This window comes from Notamacropus eugenii, chromosome 6, assembly GCF_028372415.1.
Source record: "Notamacropus eugenii isolate mMacEug1 chromosome 6, mMacEug1.pri_v2, whole genome shotgun sequence".
In the NCBI taxonomy this organism is placed as follows: domain Eukaryota; kingdom Metazoa; phylum Chordata; class Mammalia; order Diprotodontia; family Macropodidae; genus Notamacropus; species Notamacropus eugenii.
In genome coordinates, this window is record NC_092877.1 from 232,719,878 (window position 1) to 232,738,948 (window position 19,071).

Genomic DNA, 19,071 nt, shown 5'->3' on the forward strand with positions numbered 1-19,071 from the left:
CCTTCCTTTCCCTTCTCCTTCACTGTTTAAATAGTACTTTCCATAGTCAAAGTTTTCCTCTTTCCTTCCAATTTCTACCACCCCTTTACTGTTTGTTAGGGTATTAAGAACGGTTTACACCCATACGTTTTTCCTCCTGTGTGCTGTGTCAGCTGTTTGTATAGTCACAACAAGCAGTCTTCATGTGTAATACATTTCCCTGTAGGAGGCAGCTTCTGAAAAACTAGAGAAGTTATATTTAGTCTCTTAGAGAATATTTTCTTATTTGATCTCTGGCAAACTTATTCTGTTAGGAGTCAAGTATTACAATCTCACTCTAAGACTGAGACTCAGTGAGATGATTTTCCTAAATTAGTAAGTGGAACATTCAGGGACATCCAGAATCTTCCCCTTCTTCACACCCATAGCTTTTTTGCATTGTACCATACTGTGTCTTGAATACTTGTATGTTAAATGAATACTGGACATCATTTTTTTCTATCAATCAGTAAACCTTTATTAAGTACCTACTATGTGCTAGGCATCACTGAATCACTCTTGCATGAGACTCCAGCTGCTCTAGGGGCATCAAAATGGTGAAAAGTATAGCTAAGGCTTTTTTTTTTTGAACAATCAAGCCCTAAAGATAAAAATTTTGTTCCTGAATCTTTTATACACTTCATGTCCCACATGCTTTAATCACTATGTCACTAACTTTCCAATCTTGACAAAATTTCAAAATACCTGCCAGTCTAGACTTAGTAATCTCCATCCTAAAAGAAAATGTTAGGATATAGAAATAAAAATGTTTTGTATGTAAACATTCAAAGTCCATTATTTACTGGGGTTTTTTTAAAGGTGTACAGTCATTCTAACAAGAGGGTGACATGAAATAGCCTTACTAGACCTTCAAGTATCCAGTGTATGCAGGGTAGTAACAGTGGTTCTAACTGCTTTGGGGCAAGGAATGTGGAGATAGGTTCCTCATCTCTGAGAATTTACATTCAAAATGGGAAAAAGTATCAAGGCAGCTTCTCACAAAGTGCCGTAATTCATGATGAACGCTTTGGGGAAAAATATTGTTAAAATTAACTCCTGATTTAACCAAATCTTGGTTTGGATTTTGCACAGCTGTGTAACCATGAGCAAATCGCTTAAGTGACTCTCTTTGCTCATCTCCAAAATGTGGATAATAGTCCTGTTTGGTGGTGGTCTGAGACTTAAATAAAATAATGTATGTAAAATGTGGTGCCTACCTTAAAGCTCCATATAAATTTGAGTTATTATATTATTATTCTCCAACCCACTCATTTTGTAGGTGAAGAGACGTGAACTGACTTGCCAAAAGTCATATACCCAGTGAACGGCAAAGGCTGTTCCAGAGTCAAGTGGAAAGAATACTTGATGCCCAAGTCCAGGATTCTTTCCACTCTTTTTAGCTTACTCAGAAAGCTCAGGTTTTTATTATGCAAGTGTGACTTCTGTTAATGACCTTTAGGTTGAATCTGCAATGCATCCATCATACAAGGTCGTTGCACCATTTGACATAATTCATACCATATATATTATCTTGTGTTACTGAGCGTTTCACAATCTTCTGAGGTCCCTCACATTTGCTAGGCATGTCTGTGTATCTGATATTGAATGACTTGGGCTAAAGTCTTAGAAAACTTAAGATGTATCTTTTGTAGTCCAATTAAATAAAATATTCTCACATTTTATTTACATCTAATTCTGGATTATTTGTTCATTATTCCCATTGTGATTTATATATTTTAGAGGCTTGGTTCTTATTTTTGACTACGTCCCGATGGTTTGCTGTGCGTCTGGACGCCATCTGTGCCATCTTTGTTATAGTCACTTCCTTTGGTTCCCTGGTTCTAGCTCAAAGTAAGTACAGATGGAATGAACTATTTATGGTATGATTACAATTTATGGTTGTGTTTACAGTTATTCAGTGAAACTCCCGCCTCCATATTGAAATGCAAGTCCTGAACGGTTTGGTTTTTCATGGGTTGCTACTAAAACACTGAAAATGTGTTGTGTTAAATGTGAGGCATGGATGTGGGTCAGTTAGATGAACTACTTTGTGGTCTGCCTTTTCCTTTTATCTTTCTCTGATTTGATGAAGGCAGCCAAATACAAACTGAGTGCTTTGGCAGATGAAGCATTTGTAGAAGTGTCTGTTGGGGATGGAGGAGGAAGAAGAGTTAGGCCAGTACAATATTCAGCTTTTAAACCATATCATTCTCCAGCTTAAATACTTGGTAGTATTGTGGACTTTCTGTTGCCTCTATGGTCAAATGCAAACTCTTCTTTTTGGCATGTAAAGCCTTTCATAATTTGGCTCCAGCCAGTCTTTCAAGACTCCCTCATGCATTTGACATTAATGCCAAAGTAACTTTCTTATCACTCCCTTTACACCATATGCAATCTCCTGCCTCTCTGTCATGCTTTGTCCAGAATGTCCTCCTTAACTGGATTGTTTTCTCACTTCACTACTGGAGGCCTTTCCTGCTTCCCCCCTTGTTACTGCCCACAGTGACTGTCTTCACTCCCACATAACCCTCAGTGTGTATTTTGTATCTGTGTCATGCTCAGTAGAAAATAAGTTCTTTGAGGACAGGAAGTCTATGTATCACCATTATCTAGTATGGTTCTCATCCCAGAGGAGGCATTTAATAAAACCTTGCTGCATTAAAGTTCAAGTTGCATGATTATTTTTAAAAATAACCATACTTTATTTAACATTAATTTTTTAGAATTTGGAGTTCCAAATTATCTCCGTTTAATAGTAAGACTACTTTAAAAAACAGGAGCATGATAGTCATAAAAAATGTTTACTGCTACATTTGTGATAGAAAAAAAGCTGCTTCTTGGAATCTTTCACTTATGTGTGAAACAGATGAAGTGACTGGGCTTTGATTTGATAATGTTGAATTGATTTTGTTTCCTTTTCCTCCTCCTCCTTTAGCTCTGAATGCTGGGCAAGTTGGGTTGGCATTGTCCTATGCCATCACGCTCATGGGAATGTTCCAGTGGGGAGTTAGACAAAGTGCCGAACTTGAGAATATGGTAATTTTTATCTTTACATTCTTAGTCTTTTCAAGTTCCCTTGCTATTAAGTGACATAAAAGCATTTCTTGTTGAAAATATTAAAACTGTTATTTTTACATTGTGGCTAACAGAGTTTTTAAGATCCTTCTTCCATCTGTTTAAAGTTAATGCGAAATAAAATGTAATACATCTTTTTCTCAGTCTTCTGTGTGCTATGTCAGCAGGTTTTAGATTCATCACAAGCTGCCTTCAAATGTAATAAATTTCTCTGTAGGAGGCAGGTTCTAAAATACTAGTAAGGTTATTGCTAAGCCTTTTAGAAAACTGTGTTTTATTATTTCTTAATGAGCTGGTCCTCTTTTCTGATATAGAATGATCTAAATATTTTGAGCTTATATTCGGTGGGGAGATGATTTTCCAGTCTTTGAATTATGGTGTCTTTTAAGTTTTAGCATTTCTACTAGAAGATTAGGAAAGAATAGGAAGAAGTAGTGAGCTGGCTATTCCAACCAGTAAGAGGTTGTTGAGGGTTGAAGTGTGGTCTCAGATAGTACCTGATTTTAACAAGATGTACTGTCAGCGTCCCTGACATGACTGCAGATTACTCGGGGGTGAATGCCTACCTTTTCTTTGAGAGTAAGGGTGTCAAATCATCCACTATATCTCAGATCACTGAATAAATCAAAACCCTGCAACGACTAAAGGGTCTCTTTCTTTTTTTTATATTACACTGGAGGTGACTTTATAGTAAATTTTTAGAGCCTTTTAGGTGAGTCTTAACTTGAAAATACAGGACAAGTTGGACATTGAATGTAGCAGAAGATCATCTAATTTTCCATCATACTTACCATTGTTTAAGTCACTTACAGGCCTAGGTTGTTTTTCCCTATTGAATCTCAGGTCATTTGAAGATAAAGTTGTTATTTAGATGTGAACATCTTATTTTAATCATTTTTTTTTATTTTAATGACATTTTATAAGTTCATCTCATTGAAAACTACATAAGTCTCTAGTGGCCAGAAAATAGGTTATATTCGTCTCAGAAAGTCTAATCTAGGAGTAATTGTCTTACCTGTAAATAACTGATCAGTCTTCAAATGGAATATTAAAAAAAAAAACCTTTGCACACCTTTGTATTTGGCAAATTGTTTTGAACTCTTAATTTTTTGGATAAATATTTTTAGATAATGATGGAAAGAAGTAAGAAAGACAAGCACAGAACTTTATATGTTTCATGCCCAGCATGTAAGGAAATGACTCATCTAGCAGCACCTGCTCTCAATACTGTAGTTGTGTTAGCTAAAGTCATAATTTCATTGCATTCCCGATGAACAAGCTGCAGAATGATCCAGATCCATTCATGTGGCAGATTCATCTTCTCAACAAGGCATATACAAATAGATGCTTTTGCTACAACTTAATTATCTGATAGCCAGTTAGTAATATTTTTTTGAAAAGTAGTTATGTAATCAATTACCTTTTGCCAATTCAAAAGAATACTGTTGACCCAGACTAATTCTGGTGTTTACATTTTCATATTTGTCATTTAGATGATATCTGTGGAAAGAGTCATGGAGTATACAGATCTTGAAGCAGAAGCCCCATGGGAATCCAAGAAACGACCACCCCCAGACTGGCCAGATGAAGGAGTGATTGTCTTTGATAATGTTAATTTCACTTATAGTTTGGATGGACCCGTGATACTGAAGCACCTGACTGCACTCATTAAAGCAAGAGAAAAGGTATGTGTTACCACCTTCTTTCCTTTTGAGAAACAGTAAACATATCAGTCTTTTCTACTTTTCAGTGTTGTCCAATCTTCATTCCTCCACAGGCACAGTTAGACTGTTAATATCTTACTGCCCTGGAAGCAGAACACATTATTGTGAATCACTATTTTCTTTTCTACTGGCGTAATCTGAATCTTGATTTCAGTTGCATTATGCCTCATGATATATTTAATTTAATTGGACAAACATTTGTCAAGTGGCTATTGTTTTGTATTATATACTGTTGTTATATGAGAAATAAAACACAGATTTTGATCTTGACCACTTCAGAATCTACAGGCTAGTAGAGGATCTAAGACAGGTATCCAAATAACCTAGAATAGGTTAAGCATAAGCCATATTCAGGGTGCTGCTGAGATCCAGGAAGAAGTGGAGAGAGAAAGGATTTAAGAAAGGCTAGGACTTGAAATGTGCTATGTGTATCAGCAGATAGGGAGAGGGAATGGAAGTGTACATTACAGGTATAGGACAAATAAAAGAAAAGAACATTTCCCAAGCATTTTCTATGTGCGGACACTGTGCTAATTGGTAGAAACACAGATACAAAAGCTAATCAATCCTTGGCCTCTGGAAGCTTACATTCTGATAAGAAGAGACCACATATAAGGTTGAAGTGGCCAACAAACTGTGTTTTGTTCTAAGATATCTCAAGATTGATGGGTGGAAGCACAGGGCAGTGCCCTTCTCAAAAGCAGTTGTTATATTGATTCAAGTTCAGTTCCCTAAGAAAGAGGTCACATAGAGGGATTACTGAAGGTGGCTAGTGTGAAGATCACTTGTTTAGTCACAGATTCTTTCCTGATCCATAATTCAGAATGGTAATTTCTTCCTTGTTTTTCTAATTCATGATATAATTTTATACCTAACTTATGTCTATCCTTAACTTTATCATGGTATATGATATGAGGAGTTGGGAGGAAATTGTAGGGAATGTAAATCGTCTGGATGAATGATGGGCTGCATGTTTGATTAAGAGTTTCATGAAATAAAGCTGAGAACATGTGTCAGGGCCAAGTTGTAGAAAACTTGAAATTGGAGCTAAGGATTTTAGAATTCACTGGGGGACTACTCACATTTTCTGAATATGAAAATGATATGATCAGAGTTCTACAATGGGAACATTACTCTGCTGTGCTTATGTAGGGAACACTGGAGTTATGGTAGCTTGGGAAGAGTCTTTTGCAGTAGCTGGCAATAGGCAACTAAGCCATTGCTGGGGAAGATGATTTGGAAACAGAGCAGGGGAATGAGACAGTGGGAGAGATGTGTGAAAGAAATTAAAGAAATAGAAGGAACCAGACTTGACAACTGAGGTTTTGTCCTTAGATAGATAGCACTTTGTTCTGTATCTCTTTAGTGCATCATATCTTCTGTCATGATCTATTTATGTCTTAACCTTTCTACCTAATGGCAGAATCAATGCCTTTTCTAAGTTCTATATTTTTCCTGGTAAATAACTAGGTAAGTGTAGTGGATAGAGCTTTCTAGGTTTAGGAATCAAGAAGACCAGAATTCAGATCTAGCATTAAATATTTACAAGGTATGTGAATCATTTAACCTCAGACTGCCTCATTTTCTTCATCTGTAATATGAACTGGAGAAGGAAATGGCAAATCATTCTAGTATCTTTGCCAAGAAGAGTCCAAATGGGGTCACCAAGAATGGGACATGATTGAAATGACTCAGCAGCAACAAATGTACATAATAAGAATTTTTAAGTGTTTGTACAATGAATAAATGAATGATGATACGCTGATATGAAACAGCAAGGTAACAAAGGCTTACCCCCATGTAACTAGAATCATCCATTACTGAGGTATAAGTTTGCATTTAGTTTTCAAAGGTAGTCTCTTTAAGCCCTCCCCCTTTATAAGACCCATTTCGTGTACTAGAGCAGTGATTTAGTGAATGATATACCTCCTTGACATGAAAATATGAATGCAATGCTGAATGCCTTAACAGCACTCAGCAAACATGGATCTAGAGAGTCTGAGGACAGAAAAAATTAATGATATTGGTTAAAATGACACTGAAATGCTGTTACTTTTAGTGCCAGAATGAATCTTATGGTTACAAACAATGTGCTTACTTAGGACGGTAGCTTTAGAGCCAGGAAATTCCATGGAAATCATTTGGTCCAGCCTGATTTTAGAGATGAAACCGCCCAGGAAAGTTCATTGACTAGCCCAAGGTCACACAAGCACAAAGCCCAGATTCAACCTGAGTTCCTTCAGCTCCAAGCATAGCATTCCTTCCTCTCATGCAGCCTTTTTAGCATCAAGTTTAACTGCGTTATTTTTGAATGTGACTTTTAAGCTACCAACAAGGCAATAATATGTGAACTGCCTAAAGAATCCCCATTACATAGAGAAGCATGAGAAACATTAGAAGCTGACCCCAAATTTGTATTCTGAAAACTTAAAAGAAATTGCTGGATTACCTGAGATTTTAAAAGGTTTTTGGGAAAATTGAATTGTAAGACTCTGAGTTATAATGTTACAATAACTTGACTTTTGATTTGTTTCTTGGGTCTGTTAGCAATATCAGATTTAGCTCCATTTATTTATCTAGAAATATTATACAGGAGCTTTAGTTATAAAAGAATTTTACAGTAGCTGTGTCTTCATGCTCTCCTTTCTCTCTCTCGCCTTCTTTTCCTCTCCCTCCCTCCCTTTATCCCTGTTTTTCTCCCTCTCCCTCAATTTCTCTGTTTCCTCACAATAACCTGGTGAAGTAGGGAGCATGAGTAATATTCTCCTCCTTTTCCAGATAAGGTACTAAGACTTGGACTTGACCATGGTCACACAGATAGTATTATGTTTCAGAGTGGAAATTGGAATCATGGTTTTCTAATGTAAGTATAGATGTTATACAAACCTATAAATCTTACATAGGACTATATGGTCCATCCGGCTCTTTGCTCACAATAAACTGAAGTAGGAAGAATAAGCAATGTTATCCTCATTTTCCTGATAAGGAACTGAGGCCCAGCCTTATGCATGGTCATTCACCAAGTATGTTTCAGAGTGAGACTTTGAATCATGACTTTCTAATTCTTAAGTCCAGAGTTTTTCAGCTCAACCAAATGAGCTCTCAGAAGCCTTTTCTCAGCCTACTATCACCTGTAATAGATAGTATAAAGTTTGAAAATAAATCAGTGTGTCCTATGACTCGCCCACCCTGACTTGTTATTCGTTCTGTGAAAGAGTGGCTCCTTCCAAGGTGAAGTTACGGTTGCGTAAATTAATAGCTTCTGTATCTTGTCCTGCAGCTATCACAGCGTGCTGTGTAGATGTTAAAGACCATGTACTTTTTTGTATAGAAGTGTATTAATTACAATGACCCTAAAGTAAGGAAACTAAAAAAGCCCTATGAAAGATAGGAAGTTACTTACATTTGTCATCAACATGCTTCTCACTGAAACCAGTTAGGTCCTTGTGAGCTCTTTTCCCTTTGATGAGTTGGAAAAGCAGAGAAATCCAGTAGAACCAGTTCCCATTTGGGCAGGGTTTTATTTATTGTACTTACCCGAAGTCATAACTAAGAATCCTAGTAATTTTAAATAGGCTTAAATGTTTTTCTGCATTTGGGCGTGGCCAATCTACCGTTTATGGACAAACTAATTTCTACAGAGAAGCCACTAATCTGTACTCAAGGCACTTATATCTAGATATATGTTTCTCTGTGAATTCATTTTTAAGAGGAGAGCATTGCATCAAAAAAAAACAAAAACAAAATGAAAACAGTGCAGGGCTGTCACTGAGTTATTTGTGACCTTGAACCTGTGCCTACTAACTGCCAATTCAGGATGCTTTGAACTACTGTGTGACATATATGCCATTGGATAGGTACATCTTGCCAAAGTACAGATTCAAGGCACTTGATATAATAAAACTAATGTAGAAGACTTTATTAGGTTAAAAAAAAATAGATTCAAATACATGCATTTTGATACCTTTGCGTTAATAGATGGAGTTTAAAAAAACATTTTAGATTAGATGGAATAGATTATTTCATTAAGTGAGTTGTTTTTACTTCACTGTTTATTACCTCAATAAAAGCCTTTCTTAAATTATCTTCATCATGTTTAAGCCTTGAATAAAAATGCTTTCTACATTTAGATAATCCCTATTTGGCAGTTTCTAGTTGCTAGACCTATAGATACCAGTTTCTGCTTGTGGATCCTTAACATATCTATAATATACTGTATATGATCCATTACAATAGACCTGCATTTTATTGAAGAGTCCATTATTTTGGTTTTACAGTGTAATCTCTCTCTAGGTTTTTATTTATTTTATCTACATCTAGAAATGTGCTGAATCACTTGCAAAGATTTCTCAAATCTTTGGGGTTTTTGTGTTTCTCTAGGGGAAAAAAAAAGTTTTATTCTCCTTACAGCTTTCCTATATGAAATTTGGGAGTGTTATTTTATAAAATGTTTTGAGCTGTTCAGATGAAAGAACCAATATAATCAGCAAGGATTATACGGGTGTTGTTGCTGTTATGTATAACTAGCTACTGATCATCCTTTTATAAATTAAATCACTGAAACTCACTTTCTGGGATTTGAAAGATGTTTTCTTTCATTACAGTGGATGTTGCCTTGTTCATTATCAGGAATAACTAAGTTGAACTCATACAGCCCTGGAAAATGGGTGTATTCTTGTTACAAGTGTTTTTATTCCAGTTATGTAGACCTCTTATTGATATAGGAAATATTGATATAGGAAATTCACATGATGTTTGATGCTCTGATATGGAAACAAAGATGATTGAGGGAACTGACTTCTCATGGATTGGCATTAAGCCACTAGTGGCTTTTCCCTATCAGAAGTATAATTCTAATTTTTCATATTTGTCATGAAAATATTCATTTTTTCATCAGCAAAAAATAAAGAAAAGAAAAAAGTTTAAAATTATTGGACTGGTTCTGTTTACAGGTTGGAATTGTGGGACGAACAGGAGCTGGGAAAAGTTCCCTCATTGCGGCACTTTTTCGATTGTCAGAACCTGATGGTAAAATCTGGATTGATAAGATTTTGACAACTGAAATAGGACTTCATGACTTACGGAAGAAGATGTCAATCATACCTCAGGTATGGACTTCTCATGGTATTCTCTGTAATGGCATTGTAAGTTCATTTTTAGTCTTGATTTTGATATTTTTTTCTATTCCTTTCCATATAGTAAACATCATTTTAAAATATAAAATATTCTTTACAGATACTGCTGTTTTGTATAGCAATAAGTTACGCTGATATGTTTTTTAATTAAAGTTTTCTTGGTTCTTCAGTATTATTGATTGATAAACAGAGTTTTGAGGACACCATGAAAAGCACACTCCAGATATATGGTATTCAAAGAGTTGCCGTAGAGAAAAAGGAAATATTTAAGTCTTTTGCCTCTCTAGTCTTTTCACACAGCTCTCAAAATAATCTAAAGTTTGCCTATATAAGTCTTCCCTGTTTCCCCAATTCCTACCCCATTCAAAATATCAATGGCTTTAGGATAAAATATAAATTTGTTGTGTTGGCCTTTAAAGCCCTGTGCAATATCACTTAAGCCTATTTTTTTGAGTTTATTGTGAATTATTCCTCTTCACATACTCTGGTTTCCAGCCTACTAGCTGTTCTCCTAATTTGTTAGTTCATCTAACATAAGACGTTTATAAATTTACATAAGCTTTCTCCCATGCCTGGATATCTCTCTGCTTTACCTTCCCTACGTATTAGAATGCCTAGCTTCCTTCAGTGCTCACGTCATATCTTAGTGCCTATGGGAAACCTTGCTCTTCAAATGATCAAATATGCAGTCATCTCTTTAAATGTAATTCTCCTCTAGAATGTAAACTCCTAAGGGTAGGGACTCTCTTTTGTTTTTATCTCTAGCTTCCCCACATTGCTTTCCACCTAGTGGGTATTTAATAATGGCCTGTTGATTCCATCAAAATTGAGCAGATATTTAGCACTTACTCTTTTTAAGGCACTGAAACAGAGGATTTTTAATTTCCATTCTTCTACTGACAAGTTTGTGAAGAGTGTTAGGGAAAGGAAACACAGTCATCAAAGCAGACTGTCATCATTTCCTACATAATTAGGAAAAGTGTAAGGTGGTAGCCACAATTCTGAGACTAAAAGAAAGAGGCTTAGACAACAAACAATTGATCTTGTCAAAAAGGGAGATCAGCCAGCCAAGGGCAACAGTGGTTCAGATTGCATACTCATCTGTAAAACCTTGTATTGAAGGATAAAGGAAAATTAGGAACAAGGTCTGCGTATAAAAGGTATAGTAGAGGGAAAAATGAGTTTAAAGAAAGCTTGGTTCTAGGTCATACTAAGATAAGAATGAAACTAGGAGGATAGCAAACAAACGAAAAAAAGGGAAAAGATCTATGAGCATTTCTGTAATAAAAAAGGAATATTCCAAACAACTTGAAAATATCACTTATTACAGCTGAAATTAAAAACATATAAATACTTGCCAACCTATGTGCCTAATTCTCATTTTTATAAGGTCTTTAGGAGAATTTTTTTACATATCAACATCCATATGAAAATATGGAAAGGGAATAGTAGGGCTTCTGAAACAAAACCCTGCAGTAAACCATATCTTTATAGTTATATAATTCATTAAGATGTACCCAATCCTACTGTCCTAACTTTTTGTTAATTATACTGATTATAATTTATTATTATAAGCATTTGATTTTCCGTCTTAAAAGCTCTCTCACAACAAGTTATCTCCCATGCATATCAAAAGATCGGGTAATAGAGATGTAGATATATGGTGCACAAAGATTGCAGTATACTGCCAATTATGGGCAAAAAAAATTATGGGAATTTTTTTTCATAATTATGGGAAAATTATGGGCAAAAAGAGGTATGCCCAAAGAAATGCATGACCAGAGAAGTTTGTCAAATATCCATGGAAGGCAGGGAATGACAAAAGGATAGACAGTAAGTCATTGAACATTTATTAAATAATTCCTTTGTGCCAAGAACTGTACTAAGTATACAATAAAAAGCAAAACTAGCCTCTCCTCAAGGAGCCTACATCATAATAGGGAAGACAGCATGTTTTTTAACTAGGAATATACAAGAGATATCCAAAATATATGGAAGAGAATCTCAGAAGATAACCTGGCACTGTGATACATTGGAATATAGATGTATTAGAGAATAGAGAGGCAAAGATGAGTTATGGATGAAGTACCGTATGCAAGTTTGAGGAAGGGGATAACATTTTCAACTCAGGGTATTGACAGAAGGGGGAGTATCTGAAATGAACCTTGAAGGAAAACAAAGATTTTTATAATTCAGGGACAGAGGAATTGCCCTGAAGATATCAAGATGACCTACATAAGTATTCCATTTTGACTGGAATATAGAATGTGTTAAAGGAAATAAATGTTTAATAAGGTTGGAAAGATAGGTTGGAGTCAAATTTTGACAGACCTTAAAGAGACAGGATAGTGGAGACTGGAGGTCAAAGAAGGTTATCTGAGCAGGACAGTCACAGTATAAGACCTTCACCTTAGGAAGATTGAGAATGATGTCTTGGAGTGGGAGAAAGACTGCGGGCAGAGAGGCCATTCATCCAAATATGAAAGAATGAGCTCCTGAATCAAGCTTTGGGAAGAAACAAAACAAGTATGCGTATTTTCCAAAATTTGAAAAGTCAGGTCAACAAAATATAGAGCAAGTGAGCTTGACTTTGTCACCTGGGAAAATTCTTGAATGGATTATTAAAATGATAGCTATGATAATAAGTATTGATTTCCAATAGCCAGCATGACTGCAACAAAAATCTTTTTTTCTTTCTCTTTTTTTTTTTTTGATACAACTACTAAACGTAGATAAGGGGAGTGTCAGGAATGAATAAATGAATGAATGAATGGATGGATGGATGAATGAATTTAGTTTCATTAACAATTATATTTATTCTCCCACTGCCCTCTTATTCCATTGGGGAAATAAAGGAAAAAAAGAAAAACAAAATCCTTTTAACAAATATTCAGAGTCAAGCAAAATGAATTCCCTCATGGGCTATCATTCCACGTTCTGCATCTTAAATCTGCAGTCTTGTTGTTACTGTATAAATGTTCTCCTGGTTCTTCTCCCCTAACTCTACACCATTTTGTCTCATTCCATGCCTCAAGCGTCTCCCCACTCCAATCCATCCTCCATTCAGCCACCAAGTGATTTTCCTAAAAGATTAGGTTGGACCACGTCATTCCTCAACTCAATAAGCTCTAGTGGTTCCTCATTGTCTCCAGAATCAGATAAAAATGCTGTTTGGCCTTCAAAACCCTTCATAAACTAGTCCCCTCCAACATTTCTAGTGTTCTTACACAATATTTCCCGTATTGTATTCTTCTGTCCAATGGCATTGGCCTCCTGGCTGTTTCAGCACTCTGTCTCTTGGCTCCCGGCAATTTTTTCTGATGAATTTTTTCTGAGGAGGAGCGCTCTCTCTCCTCATTTCTAACTCTTGATTTTCCCTGGCTTCCTTTAAGTTCCAACTAAAATAGCATCTTTTACAGAAAGCCATTCTCAACTCCTCTTAATTCCAGTTCTTTGCTCTTTTAATTATTTCCTATTTATCTTATATAACAGCTCCTTTTCTACTCATTTGTTTGCATGTTATCTCCCCTGTTGGATTTTGAGCTCCTTGATGTCAGAGATTGTCTTTTGCCAATTTTCGTATCCCCAGCACTTAGCACAGGGCCTGGCACATAGCTTTAGTAAATGTTTATCAATTCATTGATATGCCACAACTTATTAACCTACATTCCTTAATTGATAGGCATCCATTTTAATTCCAGTTTTTAGCCATCACAAAAACAACTGCTATAAATATTTTTATACATATAGAACTTCTTCCTTTTTCCTATTTCCTTTATTTCTTTTCCTTTCTTTTTAGGTGTGGGCCTAGCAGTGGTAGAGCTGGGGCAAAGGACATAGTAACTTCTTATATATAATTCCAAATTGCTTTTCAGAAAGGTTATTGGTCCACCAACAATGCATTAGTATGCCTATTTTCCCACAGCCCCTCCAGCATTTATTATTTTCCTTCTTTGTTGCCTTTACCAAGACGATAGGTATGAAGTAGAATCTCAGAGTTACTTTAATTGACGTTTCTCTGTTAGTGTTTCGGAAGCATTTAAAAAATATGTCTACAGATAACCTGTGTTTCTTCCCTTGAGAACTGCTTTTTCATATCATTAGACTCTTTATCATTTAGAGAATGGCTCAGATGACTCTTATTCTTACAAATTTGAATTTCTTCCTTATATATCTTGGACATGAGACCTTTAAAAGAGAAACTTTCTGCAAAGTTTTTTTTTCTGTTGTTTACCTTTTATTCTTAGCTTTATTAGTTTGTGCAAACACTTTAATTTTATATAATCAAAATTATCCCTTTTATCTTCTATGATCCTTTCTCTGGCCTTGTTGATGGTTGTCATGAAGTTTTTTTTTCTGTGCACAGATCTGATAGGTCCTTTTTTGGCACCTATATATGCTTTGTCAAGGACACATCTGTGTCTTCTCTTAAACGCTGTGAGGTTAAGTGATTTGCTCATGAGCATACTTCATGCGTCGGAAGCAGGACTTGGAACCCAGTCTTGATTCGCAAAACAAGCATTCTGTCCACCATTACACTGTGTTGGCTTCCTTTTAAAGCAGTATTGCTTGAGTATAATATATGCTTTTATGGACAAAATGCACAAGGTCAAGGACTCTCACCTTTTTTTATATTCGTCCTCCAAGCCTTTCTTTGTTCTTCCTTCCCTTAGAACCCTACCATAGAATCACTGATAGAGAATCATCAGGGAACTTAGAACTCTTCTAGTGCAATCCCCTCATTTGATATTGGAGTTAACCGAAGACCAGAGAGATCAAGTGTTTTATTCAAGGTCACTGAGGTGGCTGGATAGCAGAACTGGACCATGAATGCTCTAACTTCCAATCTGGAGCTCTTTCTACTAACTACATTTCTCTGCCGTTGAATAAACCTATTCACTTCCTGTCTGTGACCAGCTCCACCCTCCTTGCTGCTCTGTTTCCTAACATTTCCACATTACTCTCTGAGATATTTTATCCAAAATATTTTTTCTTGACTTTCTCACTTCCCTACTTTTGAAACATCCCCACACCTGTAAGATTAACATTGAATTCACTCGAAACTTTTACCCTAAAGCAGGCTCTTCTACTGTTAGCAGTGTTCATTTCTAATGGTATGCTAACATTTGGACAGGTTGGGCACTTTAAAACACTGTGTCTCCATTGTCAGTGGTGGTTGGTTTGTTTATTGTTTTGCCGGTAAACTCAAGTTCCATTTGATTTCTGAGTGAAATGGAATTTCTGAGCAAGGATTTTTTTCCTTTTTGTCTAGGGGCTGGGGAATTTTGAGTAGAATCTCAAAACCTCCTTTCCTCAGTGATAAGAACAGGACCCACTAATGAAAGAAAAAAGAGGTGTAATGTGGGTAAATGTCATAATTTGTCTGAGTACCTAGCGTCAAAGAGAGAAAAGAAATCTTAAATGCCTGTTTCCTTCTGAACTTGAAGGCTAGAAATCATTGCCCGGGGGTTCCACTTGCCTTCTTTTTTCCAGGGAAATTTGGAACATTTAGGGCAGCATTGAGAGTAAGACAACAGTGCTATTTGTCTAACACGAATCCTGTTTTTGACAGTCTCCTGATTCTCCAGGATAGGAATGATGGGGATTCCCAGGCTTAACCTCCACAGCTGGAGCTCTTTATCTCTTCTGACTCATTAACAAGACAGATTCAGGGAGATAAGAAAACAGAATGGTGGTAGTGAGGCTTGGGACTGGAGAGGGGCTGTGAAAGATGCTCCTCATGCCTTATGAGTGAAGAGTCAGTGAAGAGTGATGTGGCTGTGTTCTCAAAGAAGGCATTTATCTGCCCAGATTTTGTGTTTACCCCTGGGAAGATAGAGTCAAATAGTAATAACCACTTGCATTTATAGCTTTAAAGTTAGCAAAGTCCATCTGTCATTTCCTTTTATCTTCATTCCCCGCCCCCAGAATTATGTCCTCTTATTGTCCTCTCTTCCTTTTTCTTGTTTTAAAAGATGAAGAAATGAGAACTGAGAAAGATTAAAGTGACTTGTCCACGATCACGCAACTGCTTAATGTCTGAGGCAGGGTTTGAACTCAGGTCCTCTGGTCTGCATGTCCAGAATAACGTAGCTTACCTGTTCACACAGCAGAATGTTTCCATTTGAAGATTCTGTTTTAGATGTTTCCTACCTTTTTGATGGAGGCAGCTATGTGGTGAAGTAGATAAAATGCCAGATCTAGAGACATGGTGAAGTGGATAAAATGCCAGACCTAGAGACATGGTGAAGTGGATAAAATGCCAGACCCAGAGTAGGAAAGTCTCATCTTCCTGGGTTCAAATCTGTCCTCAGGCACTTACTAGCTATGTAACCCTAGGCAAGTCAGTTCACCTTGTTTACCTCAGTTTCTTCATCTGTAAAATGAGCTGGAGAAGGAAATGGCAGACTGCTTTAGCATCTTTGCCAAAAGAATCCCAAATGGGGTCAACTCAGTGTCAGAAAGAACCGAACAACAACAGTCTTTATGAGAAGACAAGGCCTGTTTCCCTTCCATTTCTAGATCTATGAAAGTGTGAATGTCACAGCTCAACAACACCCTACCTCTTAACAGTTTTCTCCTTTTTTGTTAATTTACATCCTATTTCATTTAAACTGAGCATAGTCATTACCTGAAGGAGTTAAGTGAGCTTCCAAAAGAGAACACAGGTAAAATTACACTCAGGGAGTAGCTTACTTATCTGACAGTGATCTGGCAAAATGTATTTCAAAACTTTTTGGATGAAATCTCTGCAGCTCAGACTCCTATCCTATTGCACAAAGAAACTGTTTACAAATGGAGAGTAATCCCATGCAAATTTAAGATTTATGAATAGCACCCTAAGGGCTGCTGCAGATCAAGGGCGGCTCTGTATCATGATTACAATGGAGACTTTTTCTAAAAAAATTTAATTGATTTGTGGCTTTTACATTTGGGTTGTTTTTGTTTTTTTTTTAAATGACTTGTAGAGGTTCATACCCAGGTAGGTTTGGGGTGTTTTGTTTTGTTTTTTTAACAGTTTCACCATTTTACATATGAGATTCTCTGCCCTGGGCTTTTTTTACTCCCCACAGTGAGGGGGAAGGGGAAAGTAGGTTAAGGAGAGCAACTTCTCTTCAAAACCACTTTTTATTACCTGGTTTTCCTTTTTTTCTTTTCAAGAACAAAACCCAGAGAGAAAGAGGTGGGTATGCTATTACTAGCAAAGAAATACAACTGGATTGCAGCCTAATGCAGCCTTCCTTTTGTTTCTGCACACTGAAGGCTTCATTAACGCACAGTGGAACTACTGGCTGGAGTTAGTGACCTTTTTGTATCAAAAAGAACTTTACATGGACTTAAATTCTTTTTCTTTTGTTGCTGCACAATGTTCTTTTCTTCTGAAAATGGATGATGATCAGTTCATTCAAAGGCTACAGGATTGAGTGGGGTAGGGAAACCCAACCTCAGCATAAAGTGATTTCAGGTGATTTCCTTCATTTGAAAACAGTGAACTCAGTTTAACTTAATCAAGGTCCTTGGGCTTTAGAAACAGGAAAATTAAAAAAAAAATCTGCTTTCCCCATATTTGACAAACAGTAGAGATGTCCACTCTTTATTCTTGGATTTGAGTTGCGTTAAGTTTCCTGATTTGAAACATAAAATGATTAAGTGAAGGAAAATGTTTTCTCAATTATCTTGCTAGTTTGTGACCAGTTGTATGGCTTTCAGTGTGCTCCCAGTGGGTTTTAAGTGTCTGAAGGTTAGTAGGTAGGATTTCTTCCTGCGATAATGAGAGGCTTGTTTTCCAGCCAGGCATACAGAGTGTGGTCTCTTTGAGGCTTTCTGTTGTGAGGAAGAATTATCAATTTTCTACACTAAACTGTTTGATTCCAAGTGGCCATTTTGTGTGATGCTTCTAACAGTGAGTTTGTATTGCTTCAGTTGCAAAGGACAAAATTACCATTGCATCCAGTGGTGGGTTTTTTATTTGACTTTTATCCTCTGAATTTTAATGAAAAGACAAATTTGGCATTGTCTAATATATGCCACACCGAATCAGGGTACCTTTTCTCTGTCTAACCCATGCTGAGTGTAAGTTAAGTTAAAGCTATAGTCAAATACAAATTAAAGCAGGTCTACAGATTTTTTAAAAATGTGTTTTGGCGTATGCTTAATAAATTTTGGCCACATCTACATGAAGGTTGTATGTCTCTGTGTAAATCTCCTACTTGCAAATGGCATGCCTTTTTCTAAGCTGCAAGCATTTTTACAACAATTATTTACAGGGTTAGGTTATTAACTCCATCTCCTGAAGACAGCTATTTTAAATAATAATTTCTATCAGAAAGAATAATTAAAAATGACCCTTATCAGCTCTTGCAGTACATGTCTACTGTTAGGACTTTTATTACCCTTATGAAGACATTATAATGGGATTTCTTATTTGGCAAGCCTATGAAAGTGGAATGAAGTAGGAAATAAAGTGAGCAACATATATAAAACACATCAGCATATTAAAACATGTGTTGTTAAATTACTTGCTGGTTTTAAAGAAAAATGTTTCTTCCATCAGTTAATGTTTTATTAAACCATTTTTCTCATTCAACAGGTTTTGATGGAAGTTTTACTAATTGAAATAAATATCTTTGACATGTCCTAACTAGGAGAAAGATTTTTCTTACTCCTTTGTTTTTATATTGCTAAGTCAAGCAAGAGGGATTGATTCAAGTTCCTTTTTCAAGTTGACAGAGGAAAACTTAGAGAAATACTGTAATTACAGTGAACTTTTTCAGATTCCATTGAAGTGATTTCTCTTTATGACACCCTGCTTTAGAGTTCATAAGCCAGAAACCTTCTTAAAAAGGGAGTGTGATGATTCTGTTACAACAGAAGCAGATTGGGGAGGTGTCGAATTCTTCCTGAGTTCCCAGATTTTCACTCAGACCCCTCTGAAGGCCAAGGTGCTGCCACCCTTCCCTAGACCCTAAGGCATAAAAAGAAGCCATCTCGCGAGCTTGCTTCTGGAAGGATTGCCTTTGAGAAGCACTTGTTTATATATCGGGGCAGGCAATTGAACTTTATCAGTTCTTTGAAATTACATACTTCCAAAATCACCATTTACTAGGGTTCTCAAACTA

General features: G+C 36.4%; 1 protein-coding gene across 3 annotated transcripts in view; it reads left to right on the top strand.

The window, feature by feature from the left end:
- ABCC4 (ATP binding cassette subfamily C member 4 (PEL blood group)) overlaps positions 1-19,071 on the top strand; it is a 274,791-nt gene that overhangs the window by 214,015 nt on the left and 41,705 nt on the right. For all 3 annotated transcript variants that reach the window (XM_072622112.1, XM_072622110.1, XM_072622111.1), the window contains exons 23-26: positions 1,759-1,869; positions 2,954-3,054; positions 4,587-4,778; positions 9,770-9,925. In XM_072622112.1, the coding sequence (XP_072478213.1) occupies positions 1,759-1,869; positions 2,954-3,054; positions 4,587-4,778; positions 9,770-9,925 (560 nt within the window). The remainder of the gene's footprint in view (positions 1-1,758; positions 1,870-2,953; positions 3,055-4,586; positions 4,779-9,769; positions 9,926-19,071) is intronic.